The sequence below is a fragment of the Buteo buteo genome, chromosome 9 (assembly GCF_964188355.1).
Source record: "Buteo buteo chromosome 9, bButBut1.hap1.1, whole genome shotgun sequence".
NCBI lineage: Eukaryota > Metazoa > Chordata > Aves > Accipitriformes > Accipitridae > Buteo > Buteo buteo.
The window spans coordinates 34,748,258-34,771,130 of record NC_134179.1 but is presented as its reverse complement, the minus strand read 5'-3'; the positions used below and the strand labels follow the sequence as shown (position 1 = coordinate 34,771,130).

The 22,873-nt window shown below is 42.8% G+C and overlaps 1 protein-coding gene across 3 annotated transcripts in view; it reads left to right on the top strand.

Moving 5' to 3' along the window:
* GRM1 (glutamate metabotropic receptor 1) overlaps nucleotides 1-20,338 on the top strand; it is a 191,023-nt gene extending 170,685 nt beyond the window's left edge. Inside the window, exons 8-9 of one of the 3 annotated variants that reach the window (XM_075036819.1) lie at nucleotides 7,629-7,667; nucleotides 8,736-8,796. In XM_075036819.1, coding sequence (XP_074892920.1) covers nucleotides 7,629-7,667; nucleotides 8,736-8,796 — 100 coding nt within the window. Of the gene's footprint in view, nucleotides 1-7,628; nucleotides 7,668-8,735; nucleotides 8,797-19,497 lie in introns of those variants that run through there. The other 2 variants (XM_075036818.1, XM_075036820.1) reach the window with 2 other exon arrangements.
* Nucleotides 20,339-22,873: the final 2,535 nt, after the last annotated feature.

The window sequence follows — 22,873 nt, the reverse complement described above, 5'->3', positions numbered from 1 at the left end:
TTCTCTCTGTGAGAAAAATAAGGAAGAAATCTTGTCCTTTTAAGAGTGTCATGTAAATAAATAGGTGCTGAGGGTTGCATCCAGATAAGGAGCTAAAAACCTGGATATTTGCCTATATTACATATAGAAGTCAGGCTCCAACTCTCATAAGCACATACTTAGGAAAAAAACCCCCACCAACCCATGTTTAAGAGGGGGGTGGTCTGAAATATCATTTTAAAATGCATTACAGCTATTTATTTATTTAATTCAGCATTTTAAAATGGAAATAAGAACTAGAATACAAGTCTCCTAGAGGGGACTTCAAGATTTTTTAAGTCGAGAATGCATTTTACTTCCTTCCAGTCCTCAAAGGTGTGATGTTTCAGCCCTGTGCCTCAGTTATTCACGTCCCCTCAGCAGAAGCAAACAGCTGTGACATTTCATGATCACATGATAATTCATGTACAAATACTCGCTAGAATAAACACACAGGATATTCTGCAAGTGTTTATTCTGCAGGGATCTCTCAGCCACCTTGTGATTTCATACATCTTTGAGCTAATTTAGAGGTGAACAAAAGTCTGGGTACTGACGAATATCATGTGGATCTCTGATATTCTCTATGTAAGGATAAGGCTATAAAACACCACAAGAACTATATACAGCTATATACAGCTAATACAGGTGTTTTGGTTTTTCTTCAAATTAAGATGTAGTCTGAAAAATATTCTTGATTCATCCCAGAAATTCAGTGCAAAGTTACTAATGTGAAATGCGGAACTACTGCTAATTTATTCAATCCTTTTTCATGCTTAGGGACACACAAGCACATAAGAACCCAAGAAGAGGACAGCACTCTTGGATGTCACTTATTTCACCGATGTGAAAGGCATCTCACGTTCTGGCTTGTTCACCGAGTTTATTCATGTCTGCAATGAGTGCTCCCCTTTGCTCAGGGATTCCCCACAAAACAAAACACTGCAAGACAAACTGCAGGTGCTGCAAACACATGCTGACAGAGCACCTGATTTTTAGCTTTAACTCATAGGCGAATCACACTCCCAGAGAGAGAAGATGGTCCACCTCTGTTAAGGGACTGTAGGCGTGTATGGTTTTCCACCCTGTTGGCAATTAAACTGTCTGAGCAGGGTTTTATCCTGATAATACAGTGGTAGTCTCAGTCCACTATTGCTCTATGTTTCATTAGAGAAATATCTTCGAAGCCCTTGGTGGATGGCACTAGTACATACATTATTATTTTTTTTGTGGGAAGAGGCCCGCACATTGCTCTGTCAGTTGATCAGTAATTTTTTTCCAAACAAATTTGTCAGGATGATGCCAGCTGTCACCAAGGCACAAAGACCTGACTATCCTGACTTATATCATCACTGTAATTAGGAAATGTTCTCCAAACCTCTTCCCTATCCTAAGGAAGGATTTGAAAAAATTTCTCACTAGCAGTAGCTCAGTTTAGCTTGCCCACTATTTGTGCTTCCAGAGCTGGGAGTATTTTTGACAATGGAGGTTTTACTAAACTTTGGAAACAGAAGTCAGGCAGTTTCATCTTACACATGCCTCAACAGCATGAACCACTGCCAATTGCACTAGCCTTTGTGAGACCACAGCCTGCACACCTTTGTGCCTTACCATCAATCAGCAGCAGCTGAGTTCCAGTTATTGCAGGGACAGGACACAGCACACTAGCCAGGCACCTGCAGAAGCCCATTTTTCTTAAAATACCCCCAAATTCAGACACATTCATTTACAAACACCTGTACTACCTCCTACAACATTTATTACCATCCTAATTTTTCCATTCTTCACATTACTTTCATAGAACACAGAAGAAGATGCAGAGTCTGGTGCTGGATATGATGTGTGGCAAAGCAGAGGCCAACTTCTTCAGTCCAAAGTCTGGATGTAGTCTTTGCTAATGCCTGTCCCACAGCTGTTTGTAATGGAGCAACCTACTTTCTTCTCTTTACTTTTGTCTATGGTGATTTAGGAGTTTGTAAAGGGAAGAGAGGAATTTTAAAATCTCCCTCTTCGCTTCCTGCTTGAATTTGATTTTTTTTTTTTTTTAGCTAGTATGGTTTGATGCTTTTTTCACCTGTCTTCTGATACTGTTTTCCATCTGTCCCAGATGCAATAAGAACCATTCACACCCAGAGCAGAGACCTGACCACATTTCCCCCTCTTCTCCCAGTTCTTAGCTCTGTGGCCCAAGGACTCTGAATGGGCAAAATCAGCATTGCCAGGTCTTTGTTTGGGGTTTCCAGACCCAGGTGTGGAATTCTGCAGAACAGACTATGACAAAATTAACGTCCACACAGAAGACATTCACTGTCAAAGAGTCACTAATATTCATGGCCCACGGCAGAAGTTATGTTCTCTGCTATGCCAAAGGACTCTAAGAAACCACTTTAAGTGTGGGTTGAAAAGGAGAGTATATTGTATCAATAGAACACCTGCCTCCACATTAAAGTTGTTAAAGACTATTTAATTTTTGAAATAACAAGTCAGCTAATTCTTCAGAGCATATATGTGCTTTGGCATTCAGCCTCCCACACCTGACAAGCATAGGTTAAAAGGCATCATCACTGTAAACTGTAAACAGTTGTGCAGGCTAGAAGTAATCACACAATTTGTCACTTTAAAGCCCCCTTGAAAACTAAAAGCTGTAGGTTCCTTATTACTGCATTATAAACAATTTACCGTTTCTAGCTTATGGCTTCAGTTATCTCTTCTTAGGCTGTTTCCCCTTCTTTGCTCTGTGGTTCTTCTTTTGTGGCATGCAGGATGTGGTTTTCTTCCACCCTGTAAAATTAACCGTACAGAGAGAAAAAAAAGAGGGAAAAAAGTGAATTATTTTCTGCTGGATTGTCCTTGAGCCAGATCTCAAAGTCAGATAAACATTAATGTCAGCACCAGAGAAAATGTCCCTGCTGCCCCTGGTTTGGGGAACAGGGGTGAAAGTTGTCCCTTTCAGCAGCAAATCATTAGATTAGCTTAGCTGTGTTGCAGCACCACAGCCAGAGATGTCAAAGCTGATCTTAAACTCTAGCAAAACAAGTGCCCCCTGATCTGATTCTAGCAGCTCCTCACTAGTAGATGGTTTGCTGGTGTTTGCAGTTTCAGTCTGATCAGTCCCAGGTACCCACAGAGAATCACAGGCTCAGTTTAAATGTCTGTCTGCAAGCTACCTTCTAGTTAGCATATCCTCCTTCTCTTTGCCCAGCACTATTAATCTTTCCTCATCCTTAGTGTGTTAAAGCCAGGAATGTCTGCTCTTGTTTTCTTACTTAAAGTTCTTGTTAGTCTTCTTCTCTATTTCCATGGAAAATGTTTGTTTTATGTTCTCTTCTGGCCATTTCTTTTCAGGGCACAAGCCAGATCATTTCAGATGGTTCAGCTCGGCCTGTTTTGGCTGGTTTGCAAGCCTTGCATTTCTAGATCAAGGATTGTCTGGAAATTGGGACTTATTCCACAGTACTTATTTTTTTGCATCCCAAAGTCCCCCAAACCAGCCAACTAACCACACAGCCAGCAGCAAAATACCCCCAAAACAACCAACCAACCAATAAAAAAGCAAATCCCAAAGTCTGCATAAGCCCCCATGGAGGGATTATTTACCTTGAGCAGACTGACAAGGACTGACAAGGGGCTATGCTTGAAAGCATAGTTACAGCAGCACAGACGACTACAAAAAATGCCCAGGGAGCAGATTAAGCGTGTGGGTGGCATTAACCCAGCTGAGCCCAGCCGTGGGCTGCAAAGGCTGGGCCAGCCACAGTGTCACCGGCTCTCGTGCCCCAGGTGGCAGGTTAATGGTGTGAGCACGCAGGGACAACCCTGCAGCTCTGCGAGGGTCCTTTCGAGCTCGTGTGTGCGGGAGGTGCAGGGTCCCGTGGGGTACAAAGTGTGGCCCCGGGCATCTCTGTGACCCCAGTCAGTTAGTGGTCCTTCCTCCTTTACTTTCTCTTATCCTCTGAAATGCAAGGCTATACACGTTTCTCAGTCCTTAGGGTTATACAAGTTATCTCAAAAATCTCTCCTGCCGCCATCCCGGACAGCCAAGAGATTTGCCTGCGGCTACTTTGGGCTATCATAGCCTGTAAATCCACAAATGCTTTAAGCTGCCCTAAGCCAGAAATGACACCCAAAGCCTTCCTTTACCCCACGCTGTCCCTTCACTTGTGCAGGGACAAGAGCCTGGGCGGCCGCGCCGTGAACTGGAGCAGGGAACTGATCATATTTTTTTTCCCCTTTCTTTTTCTGTCGTAGCTGTGACCCAGCTTAGTTGTCCCTGTCATTCCCTGCCAGCTGATTGAGCAATCGCAGCAAGGGTTGTGCTGGCACGGAGGGAGGGCTGGAGCGCTCCCCTGGGCACGCAGCTGGCTGCTGCTGGCCCCGGGTGACCTGAAGCGCAGCCTCAGCTCTGTCTCCACCACACAGCTCAGCCCTGGGTCTTCCCGGGCATCCTGCTGGGACTGTGCTCTCCTTGGTGACCGTGACCCTTCTGTCCTCTTCGGCAGATGCTCACACTTCGACAGAGAGGGTGTGCTGTGAAATCCCTCCAGCTCCTCAGTCCTCCACGGGTGATAATTATCTGCATGTCTCCCTCTGCCTGGCAAGGGCCAATGACCATATAGCCTCCCTCTTACTCGCAGTGCTCTTTGCTCCACAGCTCTAAACGATTTCTTTCTCTCCAAAAACTGCCACTGTGCCGTTGATTAGCATAATTAAGTTAAAACTCAGAGAGATTATTTCCAACTCTCACTTAGCTTGGAATTCAGGACTTGTGTTTTAAAGACGAATTTATACTGAAAACCTGTCCATCTTCCCAACTTCATCTCTTGGCTTAAAGAAATGTATTACAGAAATCTTCCATCAGATCCTGGCTCATATAAAAGGTATTGAAAATTCAGCTCCTCTTCCTACAGGAAAAGGACATGGCCTTGCTTCTTTTTAATGTAGAAATCTTTTGATCCAGCCATGACAACTAGACATAAAACCTGACCTTTCAAGGACACAAACATCAGAAGACGAACATGTTTCTGCCTAGGAAGATGCTAGATTTAGAGAGGCAAGAGAATTTGGGATGAGTGTTTAGTTGAGCACTTTACTGACCTGGTTCTACGTAGAAAGTGTGCTTACCTCCCCAGTCACCTTGCAGACTGCTAGAGGGTCAAGGAGGTGAAAAGCAGGCTAGAAAGTTTGTGGTGGTGTTGAGCTGTCCCCTGGGAGTGCGGAGGGCCGTCGGACTGAATGCTGGAGCAGGAACTGCTCTAGGATGTGATGGCAGTGTGCCGCAGGGCACACAGCACAAGGTTTCTCCTTTCCCGTATTAAAGCTAGGCATTATACGTAAGTTCTTAAAAACTGGGGGATGATTCTGGGCTATCACTGTAAGTATCAGCACAATGTCATCATCACTTCTCTTGAATTTCGTCCCCACCTTGCCTTCTTCCTAATGTTATTGATGGTCAGTTGCTTCAGATTAGATTGTATAAAAATTGGGGCTGTGCTTTTCTGTATGTTTTTGACTGAGGGGAATGTGAAAGCTTTTCTCACAGCTCGGACAACTCCTAGAGTGGAGGATCTCTGACTGTGCCTTTAGATGATAGGTAACACAGTGCCCTGTGCTTCAGTTATCTTGGACGCCAGACAGATTTACCTGATTTGTGTCTGTTTGGGGAGTCTGGTTGAGCAGAGAGAGTAATTCCAGAGCAGAAGGTGAATGTTTCTAGTTTCACAGCTGTTCAGGTATAAAATATTACAGATAGCAATTTACACTTTCCTACAATCCTGACACAGCTGTTTGCCTTGTGGGATGATTCATTTACACTTAAGAGAAAAAATAGGGAAAGGGTGACTCTTCTCTCACATACTTTGTATTCCTTACTGCAGATTTCAACAGACCTGCTTCCTACCCTGTTCTGAACAACTGGCTAGAAGCATTTTTCTGCTTCAAAGAACATAAAGTAAAGCAATTAATCCACTTCTTTCAGGAACCCTCTGCACTGCCCCCCTGCTTCCTCTGCCAGACTCCCTGTTACTGCACCCGGGGGTTCATTAGAAAGAAGTTCAGACACTTTCATGATGGTATGCCAAGTTCTTGTTCGAATGCACAGAAGATCCATCCTGCCTCTGGGCTCAGGGTACAAATGAACACTCAGCAGGAATTACCCTTGAGAAGACTGCCCCAAAAATGACCCATTAATCCTTATGTTGTAAAGATAGGCAGGCTACCTAATTTTTTTGGTAGCCAGAGAAATGTATGTGAAGCGCCATCACCGCCTGCAAGGCTGAGAGGAAGAAGAGAGGATACATTGTCATACTTAAAAGAAAAAAAGAGAGGTACAGAGATCTGTGCGCTAATTCTGAATCAGGGCTCTGCAGTATTAGCACACACTACTAGTAAGACAAAGCAAGCCTACAAAGATACTTCAGACTGAATGCTTCAAAATGATTTATTATTATTTATGCAGTTGGCAACGATCTGATAATTGCAAAATAATTCACTGAAGAATAATCAACACATGCACTACATTTCCCATAACACTATAAATCTAAATTTCACTATAAATCCACATCCAAATTCTACTGAAGCATGAACCTTGAGATTTAGAGCTGATTTCTGTAGTGTATATGCTGTATATCACTATATGGGGATCGCCCTTGACCTAGACCAAAAGGCAGACCACTGCTTTGGTAGTTTGGCAGCATTTTAACAACAACGTCCTACAGAATGCAAACCTGGAGAGGCATTTGGGGGTTGCATACTCTATTACATGTAATATCTGTGTTTGATTCTGGCTGAGGAGCACAGCTGCAGGCATAGTAAGAAAAGAGTTCACTGTATTTTGGATACATTAGGAAGCATTTTGGACTGCCTGAGGAAGTGGGATTCTTTCTTCCTTTCACATAGGAGGATTTCATAACAAGACCTACAGTTGCCCGAAGCTTGGAGAGCAAAATGCTCTGAACTCACTCCAGGGATATATCTGAATAAGAAGAAATACTGGGAGGGAAACAAGGGCTGCAACTAAGCAAGCCAGAAAAGACAGAAAACTGCAGTAGCTGAAGGATGATAGCTGGCAAAGCCTGTTGACTCAGAAAGACTGAGGTCCCAAGTAGTGCTCTGAAACAAAAACGTCTTCCACCTTTTCCAGGGTCCCTGAGCAAGGTTCTCCGTGGCTGTGTGCCCTCTATTGTGCATACAGCACTGCGCATGAGTGACATACATTTAGAACTGGATTTTTCTCTCAGATAATCAACTGCATGTTGCTACTTGTCTTGTGAAATTAGCTTCTGTGACTGAATAAACTACTAATTTCTGACTTTTAACAAAGCAAGCACAGAAAGTAGAAACCTTTTTTATTATCTCGGTAGATGAAGAAAACTGGAGGTCTGTAGAAATGTTGGGTGTTCTGTTTAATCAGAAGCTTAATAATCTCTGTAACTTTAACAGGGTGTAGGAGAGAGCATGGTAGCTAAGTTCCTAATTATGATCACCTTTAAATTGTCAAATCTCAGAGATCTCATTACACCTGGTAAGGAATTTAATTATTCTAGAGACTTCAAAGTGACTAGGTTTACAAAATTGCTCAGCAGTATGTCTTATTTGTGTTTTATTCATAATAGTTCAGAAGTCATCTCAAGGCATCTACCTCTCCAAAATGGGTATGCATGTATTCTGTGTACATCACGCTGTGCTTCGGTGCTTTAGTATGTGGTGAGAAGAATGGCTTGTTTGGCTCATGAGCAGCTGTACTGAGTATGTAGTACATGCACATACCATCCATGAATCTGTTGTTTTGAGGTAAATAGAATTCTGGCAAGCATGCACTATGATTGTTTGATGGGGAGAAATGCTGAATTTTGATTTGCATTTTATTTGCAATACAATGACAATTTTTTTTTTGCAGAAATTCATTGATGCATTCCATGTGCAAAAATACCTGAGATTTTTGTCAAAGCACGCGCGTGTGTGTATATATTTTTATTGATACTGGGGAAAACAAATGAGAGTTTGCATCCGCTTGATAGAGTAAGGAAGAAGAGAAAAATGAAGTGGAAATTGTCTTATATTAATGGCCCAAACTGCAATCTGCAATCCCTTTTTGAATTACCATTGCAGATAGAGCATCTAGGAGACTATTCGTTTTGTGTCTACCTCAATAAGGCCAATGTTTTCTTGGAAAAAAAAGCAGCACAGACAGTGAAATCACATATAATGAAAGCTAGTGACTAGTCAGCTAGAGTTCAAAAGTAAAAGAAAGAAAACATTTAGAAAAGCAGATTAGGGCAATAAGAGACACAGGAAAAAGCAGGAGCTGAGTATATATAATAAAAACTCCACCAACAAAAACTTTGGGTGATGCTTTTGTAAATAAGATGCGAAAGGCAGATGCTCCTTTTTCATCATTTCACCCTGTGTTGAGAATACCAGGGGAGAAGTCCCTCTGACAGCTAGATGCACAGCAGCCCTTGCCATCTGGTATGCAAAGTGCATCAGGGCTCAGCAGAGGAAGCAGGAACGAACACCATGAGAAACTGTTTTAAACAGCACCGTGCTGGAGCCAAGGAGAAATCTATGTGGAAGTCGAGGTGATGAGGAGAAAAGATGGGAAAGCCCACAGTGACCCTTAGGCATAGGTCAGGTACAGGCACCCTATTGAGTGGTATAGCCACCATGTGTGCACATGTGTATAACCACTCACTGGGTGTCTTTTTCTTTTCAATCTTCAGGAAGAGGCAGCCAGAGTTCTCGCCCACCAGCCAGTGTCCGTCGGCACATGTGCAGCTTTGAAAAATCCCACACTGCAGTGAATGTGTAAGAGAAGCTGCATGACAAAGAGTGGTTTTACCCCTTGCTTTCTCTGTCTCATTGGTTTATCATGTCTAATGATGGGACAAATGTGGTGCATGCCATTAAAGATGGGAAATTTGCTTATGTCCCCTGTTTTGCACAATACCTTATTCTGCCCAGATGTGATGAAGAGGACACTGAATAATTTTTTTGCAGCTTTTACATGTTTTTTTTAAAGCCTTCAATTTTATTTGTAAATGCCTACAACTTTGCAAAAACATCCTTTTTTGGTACTAATTTTATCTTCTTTTTCCATTTAGCAAACATTTTTTTTTCTTTTTTACAGTTTTGCATGGAGATGACATTATCCTGCGTGCTTTAAACAACAATCTAGTGGCTGTCTCACAGCAAGATGCCTTTGCTGTGCACAGCTCTTGCTAACTGTCCTTTTTAGTGAACGTCTGCTGCAGAGCCAGTAGAGGGAACACAGAAAACATTGGTTTGGTGGGATTTACAGAACAGGGAAATCATGAGCAGGCGCATGTAAATAAAACCAGCATAATCTGGGCTAGAAACAAACAGTCGACCTAAAGTATTTTTAAACGGTAGCAGAGAAATTTTTCCTGTCGTAGTTTCTGAAAGATGTTCTGATTCTGCATATTCTCCATTCAGTGAACAATAGCAAAGTTCAGCTCTTCAGAAACAAGAAGTGCAAATGCTGCCCTCCCTGAGCAAACACAAACCCAGTGGAGAAAACGTGCTAGCTGTTTCAGAAACAGAAAGGCCTTGCCTCATTTCTCCTGGGACAGATTTATGCTCCTTTCCATCTGATAAACTGCAGATGTGAAACAGTCCTGCTCCCTGCCCCAGGGAAGGTTATGCAGTGGCTGAGCAGAAAGCTGCCTGCGATCCACTGACACAGCATTTTAAGCAGCACTGTCTGTCTACGGCCAGAGATGCTCTTCAGCTCCTCTCATCAGTGACAAAGCATTCTAGCTCTGTCTATGTCTCTGCCATTTGTGGACAGGTAGCAATGATGCTAATTCAATCAAACCTGCCCCTCTGAATTGCAGATCAGATGAAATACATACAATGCATTGTATATTTGGAGCAGGAGTGATGGTTTTACAGGGCCTGTGCAGCAACCAGATTTGCCGCCCTGAAAGGCAAAGTTTACAAAGCCAGCGTAAGGAACAGTACAAACATTTTGTTGTTAGCCTCCAGTCCAACAACAATATGCCCTTCTTTTCTGATCTGGAACAAGTGCTGCAGATTCCCAGGGCACAGATGGCCAATTGTCTGTCTGGAAAGACTGATGATGAAATGGGAATCCAACACAGGCGTACCATTAGGAGGCAAGGGCGAATGCAATAACAGATTATATTCAAAAAGCATGGGGACAAGCTGTAAAACTCCTGAGAACAGGGAAGGCTGAACCTCCTGCTTTTTGCATGACAACCCTTGTGATTTTTTTTTTCAGTTTGGAAAAAAAAAAATCCTCATCCACATGCACTCCTGAGAAACACCTCTGGTGGGACCCCAACTGGTCAACGGGACACCAAGTGCTTGTGGCAGCTGCACAGATAAAAAAGGCTTTAAAAAGCAGCGGAGCTTTTTAGACCTGCTGAGCATGAAGCTTGCTATTCTGGCTTCTCTGCCCATCTCTGCCCCTCAGGCTCCCCTCTCCCTCCAGCCAGGGCTGATGCTTTCAGAGGCCTGGCAGTGCTGCGCTATGGCCAGGGGAAGGGCATGTCCTCCATCAGCGACCGACAGCCTGACCTCCCCATAGCCACACAGCCCAGGCTGAGCAGTAGGTATGTGTCCGTCATATCACCAGATGCCCATCACCTCCGCCTCGCCTCATGCCTAAGTCTCAGTCACCAGAACTGCAGCAGTTTGCGAGTCTGGATTTTCCTGAGGAAGCCCTGCTTCGCTACCCCAAATGCTAGAAATCACCACGGGTGCTATGGTTTCCCTCGCCTTCCAGTTACAAGCAATTAGATGTAGGGACTTGAAACTCTCCTGTGTTTTGATGTACACAATAGTTAGCATCAGTTATTGTGCTAACGTTGATCTCCGCTCTCCGTATGATTCTGGAGATGGTCAGAAATGCAGAATCGTGAAAATATAGAACCATAAAAATTTATCACTGTATTAAAAAACTCAGAAACATCAGCTTTGAGTTTCAGGGCTCTTTTCTTCTGAAGCTGCACATTCGTTACCATGGAAACTTTCAGATACACCCAGAAAACCCACAGGCTTTACTAGCTGCTTTATCTACTGCAGCATATTAGGGAGAGCTGTGTATTACAAACAAGGGGCCTCATGACTAAGCTTCCTGTGGCAACTCGGTTAAGTTTGCACTCAAAATGCTGGCATGTTAAAGCAAGTCTGATGGCTCTTTGAGCACTGTTTAAATTGCTGGGAGTTTATTTTATTCTCAAGTGTACCAGAGAATCTGACAAATTATAGTGTGAGAAAGACCTCATTGACCTCTACCTCTGCAAGGGCTGCACACTTTTTGGCAGCAGATATCCAGAGCAACGGGCTATTACCAGTTCATTAGGAATTTATTCCTGCTCTGATACAGTTATTGACAAGGAAATATTCTGGATTTTCAGTATAATTTGTCCCTTTTGTAATTTCATCTAGGGCTCTCAGTTGTGCATCTATACGCTGTATGAAATACATTCCAGCATTGGTGCTAATGCCTTTCAGATGTTTGAAATCAAATTGAATCTATTCAGCTATTTAGGTTTCTCACGCATTCTCTTCTCTGTTTCTGCTGGGTTTTTTTGTTGCTGTTCTGTATACAGTTTCCAGTTTGTCAATATCTTTCTGGTAAAAAACGTGGTGCCCCAAATCATTTTCCATCAGAACCACAGAGGATTACAGAAAGCAAGGAAAAACCTCCAACTGTCCTAATTACTATTAAACTGCATTCATAGGAAAGACTTCCTAATCTCTGTACCATGGTGTGGTGCTTTTGAGTGGGGAACACAGAATTCATGGGCTATTTTTGTTGGTTTATTATATTCCAAGTTCACTAATTAGTGTTTCTTATTCAACAGCAGCTCTAGATCTCTTTCCATGGTATTTCTTTTGATGCAGTGTTTTTCGAAGATTGTTGATCTTCACAGCCTTCCAGTCCTACACACTATTTTGTCTTAGTTGCACCCACCTACACTTTTCCTAAATTAATTTCATTCTATCATTTTCTTCCCATGTTCCTAAGCTTTCCAGGTCTTTTTGCTCAAAACTTTGTAATTTTCAGGTTTTCGGTTTTATTAGCTGTGCTCCTTTTTGAGCCTGCCTGAATAAATGCTTCAGTTCGGGTATTGTCATTGGCTGTATTGTCATATACATTTATTCAAACGTGCAGCATGAGACACATCTTCAAATAACACAAATGTGCTTCTCCATTGTTATCAGAGGATCCATGATGAATTACACCATGCCTTTTCTGTGCACTAACTTTAAAATCCTTAAAAGAAATTACAAAGGTGATCCAGTAGGATGATATAATTCTGAATATTTGGTGGGGTTTACTTGTTAATAACAACAAAACAAACAGATTAAAAAATTATTCACTAGTAAGAGCACTTTTTAATTTCACTTTGATTTGCAGGTTTCTGATCTTCATTTCTTGAATACTGGAAGAATTTCCTTGCTGTTTGGGACAAAATGTTTATTATGCTGAACTTTGTATTATCTATTAGAATACGTTGTCTTCTCCAAGCAACACATTAGTCCCTATTTGATATTTTTTTCAAAATTCTTAATGAACACAGTCATGAACCAAAGTTTTCTCACAATAATTAGATGGATGACTGAATTGTGATATAGCTTCTATATTTCAGATGAGACCAAAAATTTATAGTAGTAATTATAACTAGTAGTCAACCCTTAATACACATTATCAGTCTAATATTCTCACACCTTTGCTAAGCTAGGTAAGTAAGATCCATGATACATGCTAAAGTTGTAGGACTTTAGCTACGCTGAAGCATTACAGTGAGCATCTCTCCCCCCCCACTCCGCCCCCCCAAATTTACAGTTGTATAAAGGTGCCTAGGTACATAATTGTAATTGTTAAGTCCCAACGTGAATAAATCTATCTATTTAGGGATATTTGGCTATATCTGAGCTGTTGGATTTGGGAGTACTTCCCTGCCCCCGGGACCAGGTATGAGCCTAGCAGCAGCCCAGTTCCACAGCAGCACAAGTGTAAAGCCTGTGACTCCACTCCTGGCTCCTGCTTTCCCCATCTGGGTGACCAAGGCGTAGAGGCAGGGGCTGGCACCTTCTCGTCCTGCCCTGAGGGTCTGACCCCAACCTGGGGACCCTGTGGATAGAAACCAGAATCACATCACAGGGTACTCAGGCTAGATATAGCTACTGCATCCCTGTTACAGACTGTATAATACTAAAATTTCAATTTAAAAGGAAAAAAAATCAGCAAAAAATCAGTAATTGATAGGGTCAGTGTCCATTAGAAAGCCTATATGTAGCTCAGGTCAAAGTAATAATTAACTCTAGCAGCAGAGTAACTCATGAAGGAAATGAATAGGTTAGATTTACTTGACATAAACTAGTGGCAAGACGGAGGGTTGGAAAGGCAGCTTTGGGCTTGTGCTCACTCACAACAGCCCCAAGTCTCATCAGGTTCTGCCTCTGAGAGACAGCCTGACAGCTTTATGCTTTCCTGTATTTTGTGTAGCAGTTTCCAGCATACATTTAAAGCAGCTCTCTAATTTACATAGAACATTGTGTCCCATGCCCAAGGCAATTTTGTCCTTAAAAAATAAGGGAGAGGAACGACAAGGAAAAGTTAGTTCAGTAATTTAAATTTCCAGCAACACAAATGGGAGGTTAAACTTTGCTCTAATTACACAGCACCACAGAAAGCATTAGAGTCACACTGTGAGAACTGTTGTAAGGTCCTCTTATCACCGAGATAGAGATTACAATGTAAATGGACCGAGGCTGAAATTGGTTCATGATTCTTTTTTTCTTTTAGGTGATAATATCAGGCAAAAAACTGAGCATACACCAGCTAGGGACTGTGGCCGACGATGGTTCCCTCACTCTTGGGTGAGCCACAGAGAAGTTAAACCTGGGTTAGTAAAAGAGATGAGTCCCTAGAAGCAATGCTACAAAAATTAAGCTTGCAGGAACATGTTAACCAGCGTGGCTCTCTCTGCTAATGAATGGCAGGGCTGACTGCTGCACCTCTAAGAAGAGAGCCCTGTGTAGCACAGGGAGCTATCATTACCCTGGATTAAAACCAGTTCACACCCTTAATCAAATTTCATGCCCCAGTGGCCTTACTGAAATGGAGACAATGATGGAAGAGACCTTGGGGATACCAGCAAAGCACCTGCAGTGTGCTGCAGTGCAAGTACTAGCCTTAAATTTTAAGCTTGTTAGCTTGGGGCCTGGGAATGGTGAGACCGCAGTGGGACAGAGCTTTGCTCAGGCTCATTACCACTTCTTATGTGACTGCTGGGTTGTAGAAAACTTGTGGATGGTTAACTGCCTTTCTGTGGGCCCAGCAGAAATTCCTCTGCTGCCTTCCCTAGGAGGGCATCCATCAGCACCTACTGCTTGGGCTGAGAAAGGGTTTGTCCAAGGCACAGCTTTTGGATGGGGCCTTTCCTTTGCTCTGCTTCCCTGCTGTCTCCAAAGGCTGGCCATCTCTGTGTAAGTGCACAGAGACACAGGGACAGCCCTGCGTGTGCTGCTTTCTGGAGCACAGTTGTCAGGGGGCTGGTAACTGTGCCCTGCTCTGTGAAGGTGGGAGCATCATTTGTTGACCGGGCAGTACCCGACACTGACCTCATCTGGTTGTTGATAAGATAGTTCAAGGTATGGACCTAATTTTTGCTGACAAAGTTGATAGGCCTTTCTCAGGTTGCATTTAATGTTCATTCCTAAGATTTTATCTGCATAGAAGGGACTGCTAGGTTATCCCAATGCTTCCTACTAGCTGTGGCATTTTGGTTACTATAGTGACTACAAGGCGGTAGGTTTGGCCAAAGCGTCAGTCTGTCAATGAAAGAAAGGGAACATACATCGCTTCTCCTATAACCTCTTCCACTGGTTAAGTGCTGTTGCTGCTTTAACAAAACCAGCCTTATATCATAAATCTGTGCTCCGAATCTTGTCTAACACCACCAGGCCTGGCCCAAATGACTGTATTCCTCATCTCAGCAAGCTTAAGATGCTCCCTCAGCTCATGGCCACTTGGAGAAGATAACACACCGCAACTCTGGCATCCTAAAGGGCTGAAACAGGGCATGAACTCTAACAGTTCAAGGAGTGTCCCTTCCTTTTTAACTGGAAGGGCTCTTTCTCAAGCACTTTACCTGACTGCATCTCCAGCTGTTTCACTCTGGCAGTGACAAGCACTACATCAGATGAGGAGCCATTTCCCAACATGTTAGTTCCTAAAGTTAACTTCATCAGAGCACACATGACTCTCTTTAACCATTTCATGTGGTGTCAATCAGGGATTGTGATGCATAAAATATTCAGGGCAAAAAAAGACAAAGGTTCAGGCACACAGGACTGAAAGTTCATCTAATTCTCTATGCTCTGGATCTCAGGCTATAACTTTGCTGGTGAAAGGATCAGAGCATTGCACAGACAAGACTACCTTAGACCACTGAAGCAATCATCTTTCACCTCAGGAGCATTCAGCCTCTAAGATGTAAAGAAACCAGTGCTACCCAATGTCTGAAGTAAGGCATCTTCAGGACCCTGAGTGTGGGGAGGAACAACCTGTTGTGGGGTGCTCAAGCTCGACATTGCTCCAAGGAAGCCAACAAGGTCAGATCCTCCAGGCACTGGCAGGATCAGGACCCTGTTCATGGCCTGTGACTGTACTTGAGTCTGGGGCACTTCTGGTCACAAGCAGGAGCAGGATTTGGGGCAGCTGGAGATACTTAACAACAGTGAGCCATCTAACAAGCTATAGATGGCATCTAACATGTCGCTGTCCTACATGTACCCCTCAGATTTGAGAAAATCAGTTCTTTTAAAGACTTTCTGCAAGTAACTATTAAGGTCTGAAATTGTTTTCCAGCTTGTTTACAAGTGTCTCTAATCTGACAGTATCTGAAAATGACTGCCCCAGAGTCATGCAGAGAGTACATTGTAAAGATCAATGCATGTATTAAAAACTGAATTACCAAAAATAGTGACAGATCTGCTCATGGAACTAATAAAAATTCACACAAAAAATATACTTATGTCTACTGCCCCAAAATACAAAAACCCCAGACAAAGCTGTGGTAAAAATTGAGAAAGAGCAGCTAAATTCAATGTATGTTCTTGCCTATAAAGCAAAAGCAAGCCCATCTTACGTGTTGATAGATATCCAAGAACCTGTCTGAACATTTAGGCTAGATGCAAGGTTTTGAAGAAATAGTACTTGGAGCATTAGACTGGGTATACACAACTACAAACCTTAGAATCTCTTGAGACTCCAAGAAGTTCATTTCTAGGCAGTAAGCGTGAAGTCTAAATCCTATGGGAAATTGTATAAAGGAGAAAGAAAGTTAGGAAATGGAAATAAATACACGACGGACATGAAATGGGTAACCATCCTATTGATAGAAGCAAGAAAACACCAGCTGGTCCCACCTCGGCACTGCGCAATTGAACATCACGTTTTCAGTACCCCAACTGTGATCTGGCTTGGTGCTCTCTCCTGCCTTTGTGTGGAAAAATCATCCCTTCTCCCATTATACAAGGCAGATTATTTTGATCTTCACCTTCTCTCATGGATCCTTCCTTCAAAAAAGGTGTCAATCACTTAGTAAATGGTGACCATGTATCGCACATGCAGTCAGGATTGTCATCACCGCTTTGCACAAGTGAGTTGACTCGCTAAGACCCAGTTCAGGTCTGAGCTTTTCCAGACTCATCTTCACTTTTTGTCTAAATGTTGATTAATGTCATTCAAGATGGCTGGCCTTTGTTCCAGGATAACAAGCGGTTTTCTCGCATGTTAATTGTTCTGCCTGAATGTGTCAATCTCGGTGTGACTCCCTACCAGCTGTCCAGCAAGACAGAGCCCAGGTATTTCTATGACAGCCTTGTGACTCCGTCTCAAACGTGATTCATTAACAGGCTAACGGTGCACGGACACAGCAAGAAGAGCAAGTTGAGGGAAAGAGCTGGAACACGAGACCGAGGAGAACAGCAACAGAAAAGAGAGAATTCCTGGTGGAAATCACCAGATTGACCCCACGGAGAGCCACTGCGGCTCTAAAGCTGTTTGTCACAAGGCCATCGGAGTCATGTGCAGTAAGGTGTGGCAAGCGGAGGGAAGGCGCTTCAGTGGCACCAGCTTTCCCCATAGAGCAAGTTGGTAACAGGCAGTTTCTGATTAAGCCATTTGTTCATGTTTGGGTATTGCAGGCCCAGTGCAGTTTGGTTTAAGTATGGCCATTGACTTGGGCTCAGTTAAGTATGTTATGGTGAGTGCTACAGAAGAAAGAAGTCAGAAGAGCAGAATTTGAGAGTGAGGGGGAGGAAAATGAACTGAATAGGAGGAAGATCTGAAGACAGAGGTAGTGAGTTCCTTAAAATAGCAGTGCTTGCCTTTGATGTAAAATACAAAATCTTCGGAACAAAATGAGATAGAGACTAAACAGATGGTATGAGGAGGGATTCAAAAGTGAGATGACGCACCAGAGCTAGATATGAAGAAGTAAATGATGCAGAAGTGGACTTAGCATAAGAGACAGCAGATAATCATAATGGTTTTTTCATAAAAGACCTTTGCAGTATTTGTAAGCTATAGCATCAGCAAAATATAATATGAGAGCACTTGACATTTTCCTCTTTACAAGAGACTTGTTTTGAAGTTAAAACAGATGAAATGTGTTTCTGTGTGAAGAGTTTGTAGATCTTGGTATGTTAAAATATTACTTTAAAAATCTTTCATGCCCAATAGTTACATTAATTTGCTTATCTCCATAGCACTTCAAAAAAATGTCATACCACAGCTCATTTTGATCAAAATGGGAATGCTTCTAAACCTTCATTCTTATCTTTTCATTGATCACTATAATACATTCTTCAGCTGGGAACTTGGCTTTTTTTCCCTTTAGGTTAAAGTTCTGTATCCAAACAGCTCCAGGTCCTACCAGCTACATGCTTTGGGGAGTTATGAATTTTTTAGATCGGCCCTTTCTTGTGAGCCAGTTCCCACAGAGGTGGTGAGTCACAGGTCCAGCGTTTGGAGTCTGGAGTTGGAGATGAACTTCTCAGCTTGGATCCATCACAAATTCTTTTTTTCTCCAGGAATATTTACTGCTCAGCAGAAAAGTACCACATTGTCACGTACATTTCTTTTCCATTTTGCCAGATTTACATTGTCTGTGTTGTACCAGTTTCTTCCAGCTATGACAAAGTCAGTAAATTATTTTTTTTTTTTTTTACAAAATCGAACTGGTAATTATTTACTCACCCAAAAAGAAAAGCGCAGGAGTCTGAGCAAGGAAAAGCAAAATACTTCGAACAATATTGCAGGCGGTATGCAAGGGAAACGATCTCCCCTGGTGTGTGCAGTAGCAGGAGGCAACACTGCTGTGCCAGCCTCCCACCCAGATTGCCTCCCACCTGCACTGCAATGACAGGGTCGGAAATTTAATCCTTTGTTTACTTCTGCTCCCTGAGGGATGAAACCCTGAGATAAGGCTGCTTTGCATAAATCATCTCAGAATTATAATTTGCAAATGATCTCTACTGCTTGACCTGCAATTAGACAATTCCTCGGTCCTCTTAAGCACTGCTCGGCTCCCTATCCCACCAGCTGCTAATGAGGTATCACTCTGCTTTGAGTGCTGCTTGCTGCAAAGGTACAGGGAAATGCAAAAAAGCTATGGTTCCTCAGGGACAGACCTGACTCTCAGGTCCTCACTCAGCCAAACAACCCAGCGTTTTGATGGGATCCAGCCCGCATGCGGAGTCGCAGGGTTCGACTCGCCATGATCGTGTTGCTGCTTGTTCCTCCACCCACACAAACCAACTGTTTTCAATCCCAGCATTTTATCCTGGTTTGTAAATACTAGTTGCTCAGGAAGAAGTGTGTTTGCCTCCTACCTGATGGAGGCCCTGGGAGTCCTTCATTTCTGTAATAGCTGATCTCTTCCTAAGTGCAAAGGGGGGGCAGGGCATAAAAAGGAAAGGAGGGGTTAGTAACAATTCCTCTCTACCCGGAGTGGCAAAGGCTAAGGCTGTGGGTTGTTTTTCTTCCAATAGTTCAGAAATATTTCCTATAAGCTGTAAATCAAGCTTAATTACAGCTCTTCCTGTGACTTTTTTTTTTTTTTATTCCCCCCCCAGCAAGGTGGGGTGAGCAAACCTAGGTACAAAATGACATAGCTAGAGCCCTCGAAACCCAGCCAGCCCTCCAAGAGCCTTTCCCACAGGCTAGGCTTTCCAGGCTGGCTGTAAGGTGGGTAATCAGCAGGGAGTAATTGCCTTTGGGTGAAAATCACAGTAATTGCTGCTGTTAAAAGACAGTGTTGTTTCCTTCTGAAATATTTCTGGGAGGAGACGAAGAACTTGGAGGGGGGAGGCTCATTAACGAGGCAAAGCAATCAGTATTTTTGTAGGCTTGTTTGTTATACTGCCCATGTCTGCGTAATGTAAATGCAAATAAACCCATCTTTATTTTATTCATAGTTCTAATGGAAAGTCTGTGTCATGGTCTGAACCAGGTGGAAGACAAGCTCCCAAGGGGGAACACACGTGGCACAGACTCTCAGTGCATGTGAAGAGCCAGGAGACAGGGTGCAATCAGACAGCAGTGATCAAACCCCTCACTAAAAGCTACCATGGCCAAAGCAAGAGCCTGACTTTTACCGACATCAGCAGTAAGACTCTGTACAATGTGGTGGAGGAAGAAGACAGAGAGCCCGTTCGCCTCAACCAGCCCAGCAGCCCCTCCATGGTGGTGCACAGGCGGGTGGCCACGACCCCCCCTCTGCAGGCCACGGCGGAGGAGACCCACCTCTTCTTGCCCGAGCAGCCCCCCAAGACCCTGCCCCTGCAGCCACGGGCTCTCATGGACCAGCTGCAAGGAGTGGTCAACAAGTTTGCCCCCGGCATCCCCGACTTCAACGCCGTCCTCCCCGCGCCTGGCTCGGGGAACGGCGTGCGGCCTCCCTGCCAGCCCCCCCCGCCGCAGCAGCTGCCCCTGCCGCCCCTCCAGGCGGCTGCCTTCGGCGAGGAGCCCCTCTCTCCCCCCGCCGAGGAAGCGGAGAGCGAGAAGGTGAAGCTCATTCAGGGATATGTCTACGAGAAGAACCCAGAGGAGGAGGAGGACGAGGAGCCGGCGACCAGCAAACTGACTCTGGAAGACTCTCCGGCCTTGACGCCCCCGTCCCCTTTCCGGGATTCGGTGGCTTCGGGCAGCTCCGTGCCCAGCTCCCCCGTCTCAGAGTCGGTGCTCTGCACCCCCCCAGATGTGACCTATGCCTCTGTCATCCTGAGGGATTATAAGCAAAGCTCGTCCACCCTGTAGACGCTGCAAGAGACAAGATGAGAAGGACTTTGGCAGCTTCTCGCTAGGAGGTCCTGGGGAGACAAGTCTCCCAGGGCTGGGGGGAGAGAGAGCAGAGAACAAAGTCACATATGACAGGGCAAAAACTTCATTCTGCACTTAAATAAATAAAAGGAAACAAAAAGAAAAAAAAAATCCATTCTGAGGGCTCAAAATTCTCTAGCTGTTAAAAATAAAAATATTGTACTTTGAGAAAACGATAGGAAACCATAACAAAGCACAAACCCAAGAGACAACTTCTATAGCAAAAAAGTGAATAAACACATGGGAAAAAAAAAATTAATCACACTTAGTCACACCCTTTCTTGGCAATGCTTGAAAAGGACTCTGGGAAGTGTGACCTGGAGAAGTCATTAGCACATCTCATGACTGCTGTCTGTCTGCTACGGAAGCAAAACACCGAGGAGCTGGAAGGGTGGAGTTTGGTGTGGAGGAACAAAGCTACTTGTATATGAGACATATATGCATAAATATTTTTTCCTGGTTTCTATAGGTGGTATAACTCCATAACATGTTTGGGGGAGAGGAGCTGAGATAATGTGAAAGCACGTGGCTCTTACTGACTTTTGTCTGAACAATTTGGTCTTCGTACTAGGCTGCTTTTTGGGGGATCTGGGCTTTTTTTAACACTGATTGTGAACAGAACGAGAATTATCATCAAGTTAAGACTCGAGAGGTTTCTGAAGAAAGCCCTTGCTGTAGTACTTGTAATACGATAAGGACTTAGAAAAACTGCCCTTTTGTATAAGATTGCAAACCATGTGGCTAAACTGTTACACAACATTTCCTGTAGCAGAACAATATTTATTGACTAACTTTTCATAATACAGCATATTTACCATGTGATTACATCATTCCTTTGTGTTACTTTGGAATCAAATACATTGGAAAATAGCTGTATACTTAGAGCAACAAATATTACTCTGAAAGAAAGGCAATTCTACACTGGGGGTTATAGAATCAGTCGCAAAGCAAGAGAGTGAGCGTACGTTTGTGTTTCTGTATGCGTGTGTACGGTATGTGTGAAGCGTAATGTCCAATAACTACCACTGGAAGATTGTCGTATATACTATGAATATTTTTATGTTTAAATCATGTTTTATATCGCATTGTTACAAATATTCAATAGATCTTCGGAGGTTTGTATGCTGTGCTAATGCTTTTTTTTTTTTTCATATACAAGCTGAAACAGTTGTTACCCTTATAATAGGGTGCTTTATTTTGCAGATATTTTATGAAGTAGACATACAGTATTAATAACCAGTGCATTGAAAACTTGTTATTTTACATGTTTGCAACAAGCGTCGTTAACAAAAAAAAAATGAAAACACAAAAAGAAAAAGTCTGGTTTAGAAATCTTGCACATGCCAGTGTAAAGGCGAGACAGAAAAAGTAATTAAACTATTTTGTTGCTTCAGATAATTTAAAATAAAATTATGTCCAAGGAGGAAATTTCATCAGTGCTTAATGTGTGCATAAATTCCCAGGGTTTGTTACAAACAGTTCTTTTAATCTCTTTATGATGTTTAGTTGTGTGTTCTTTTCATACGCTTTCACTTCTATTTAATATACAATATTGTATCTTAAAGATCACTTCTAGGCAGCTGTAGTTCTGTCATTCATTCCTTCTCCTCTGTATTTCATGCGTTTCCTAGAGATGGGCCTAATCCAAAGCTCCCTAATGGCTGGCATGTCCAAAGTCCAGGTCTGATTGCTGTGGCTTGAACTTTATTATACTTATTATTACCCTATTTATAAATATGCGTATTATACAGGACAGGATTTTAGCTGCTATGAACTTTTGTTGTGCTGTTGAATTTAGCTGAGAATGTGTCCCACAGTTTTACACTTTATTTCCAAAGATATTTTTAAGGAATCTCTTCATGTTAATATAGTTGAAAAACCTGATTTTAACCATGCTTCTTGTGAATATTCTATCAGGGGTTTTCTGAAATCACCGTATTTGTACTTTCTTTCTTTTCATGTGAAATTTAAGAAGTTCTGCTGCCAATCATCAATTCTCCTATTAAGATCCAAATCTCAATGTTTTGCTCTAATTATATAGTAGTGGTATTGGAAGGCTTGGCTGGTGCTCAAAACCAGATAGAGCCTTTTTTCCTTATCCTCTGTTCATGATGTTTGCTCATTTCAATATGACTAGTGGCCAATTGCTATCATCGTCCCGATGTGGAAAGCATGAAATGACTTTGCCCAAAGACACAGTTACGTCTTTGTCAGTAAATTGATGTCTCTATAACGAACTAAAGACACCTGAGGGTCAGTTGGTTGATTTTTGTCTGCTTGGGGTTTTTAGGGGGATTTTTGTTGTTGTTGTTTCTTTTTTTTTAATGCTGATTACTCATTAAAACAATGAGAAAAATGCCGTATTTTCTTTGCTGATCACTACACTGGCAATGAATTCTATCTTCTTATAATCTTAGTATAAGATTTGTTGTGCTGTTTCCAAAAACATACATTGTCAGTAGCACAGAGACA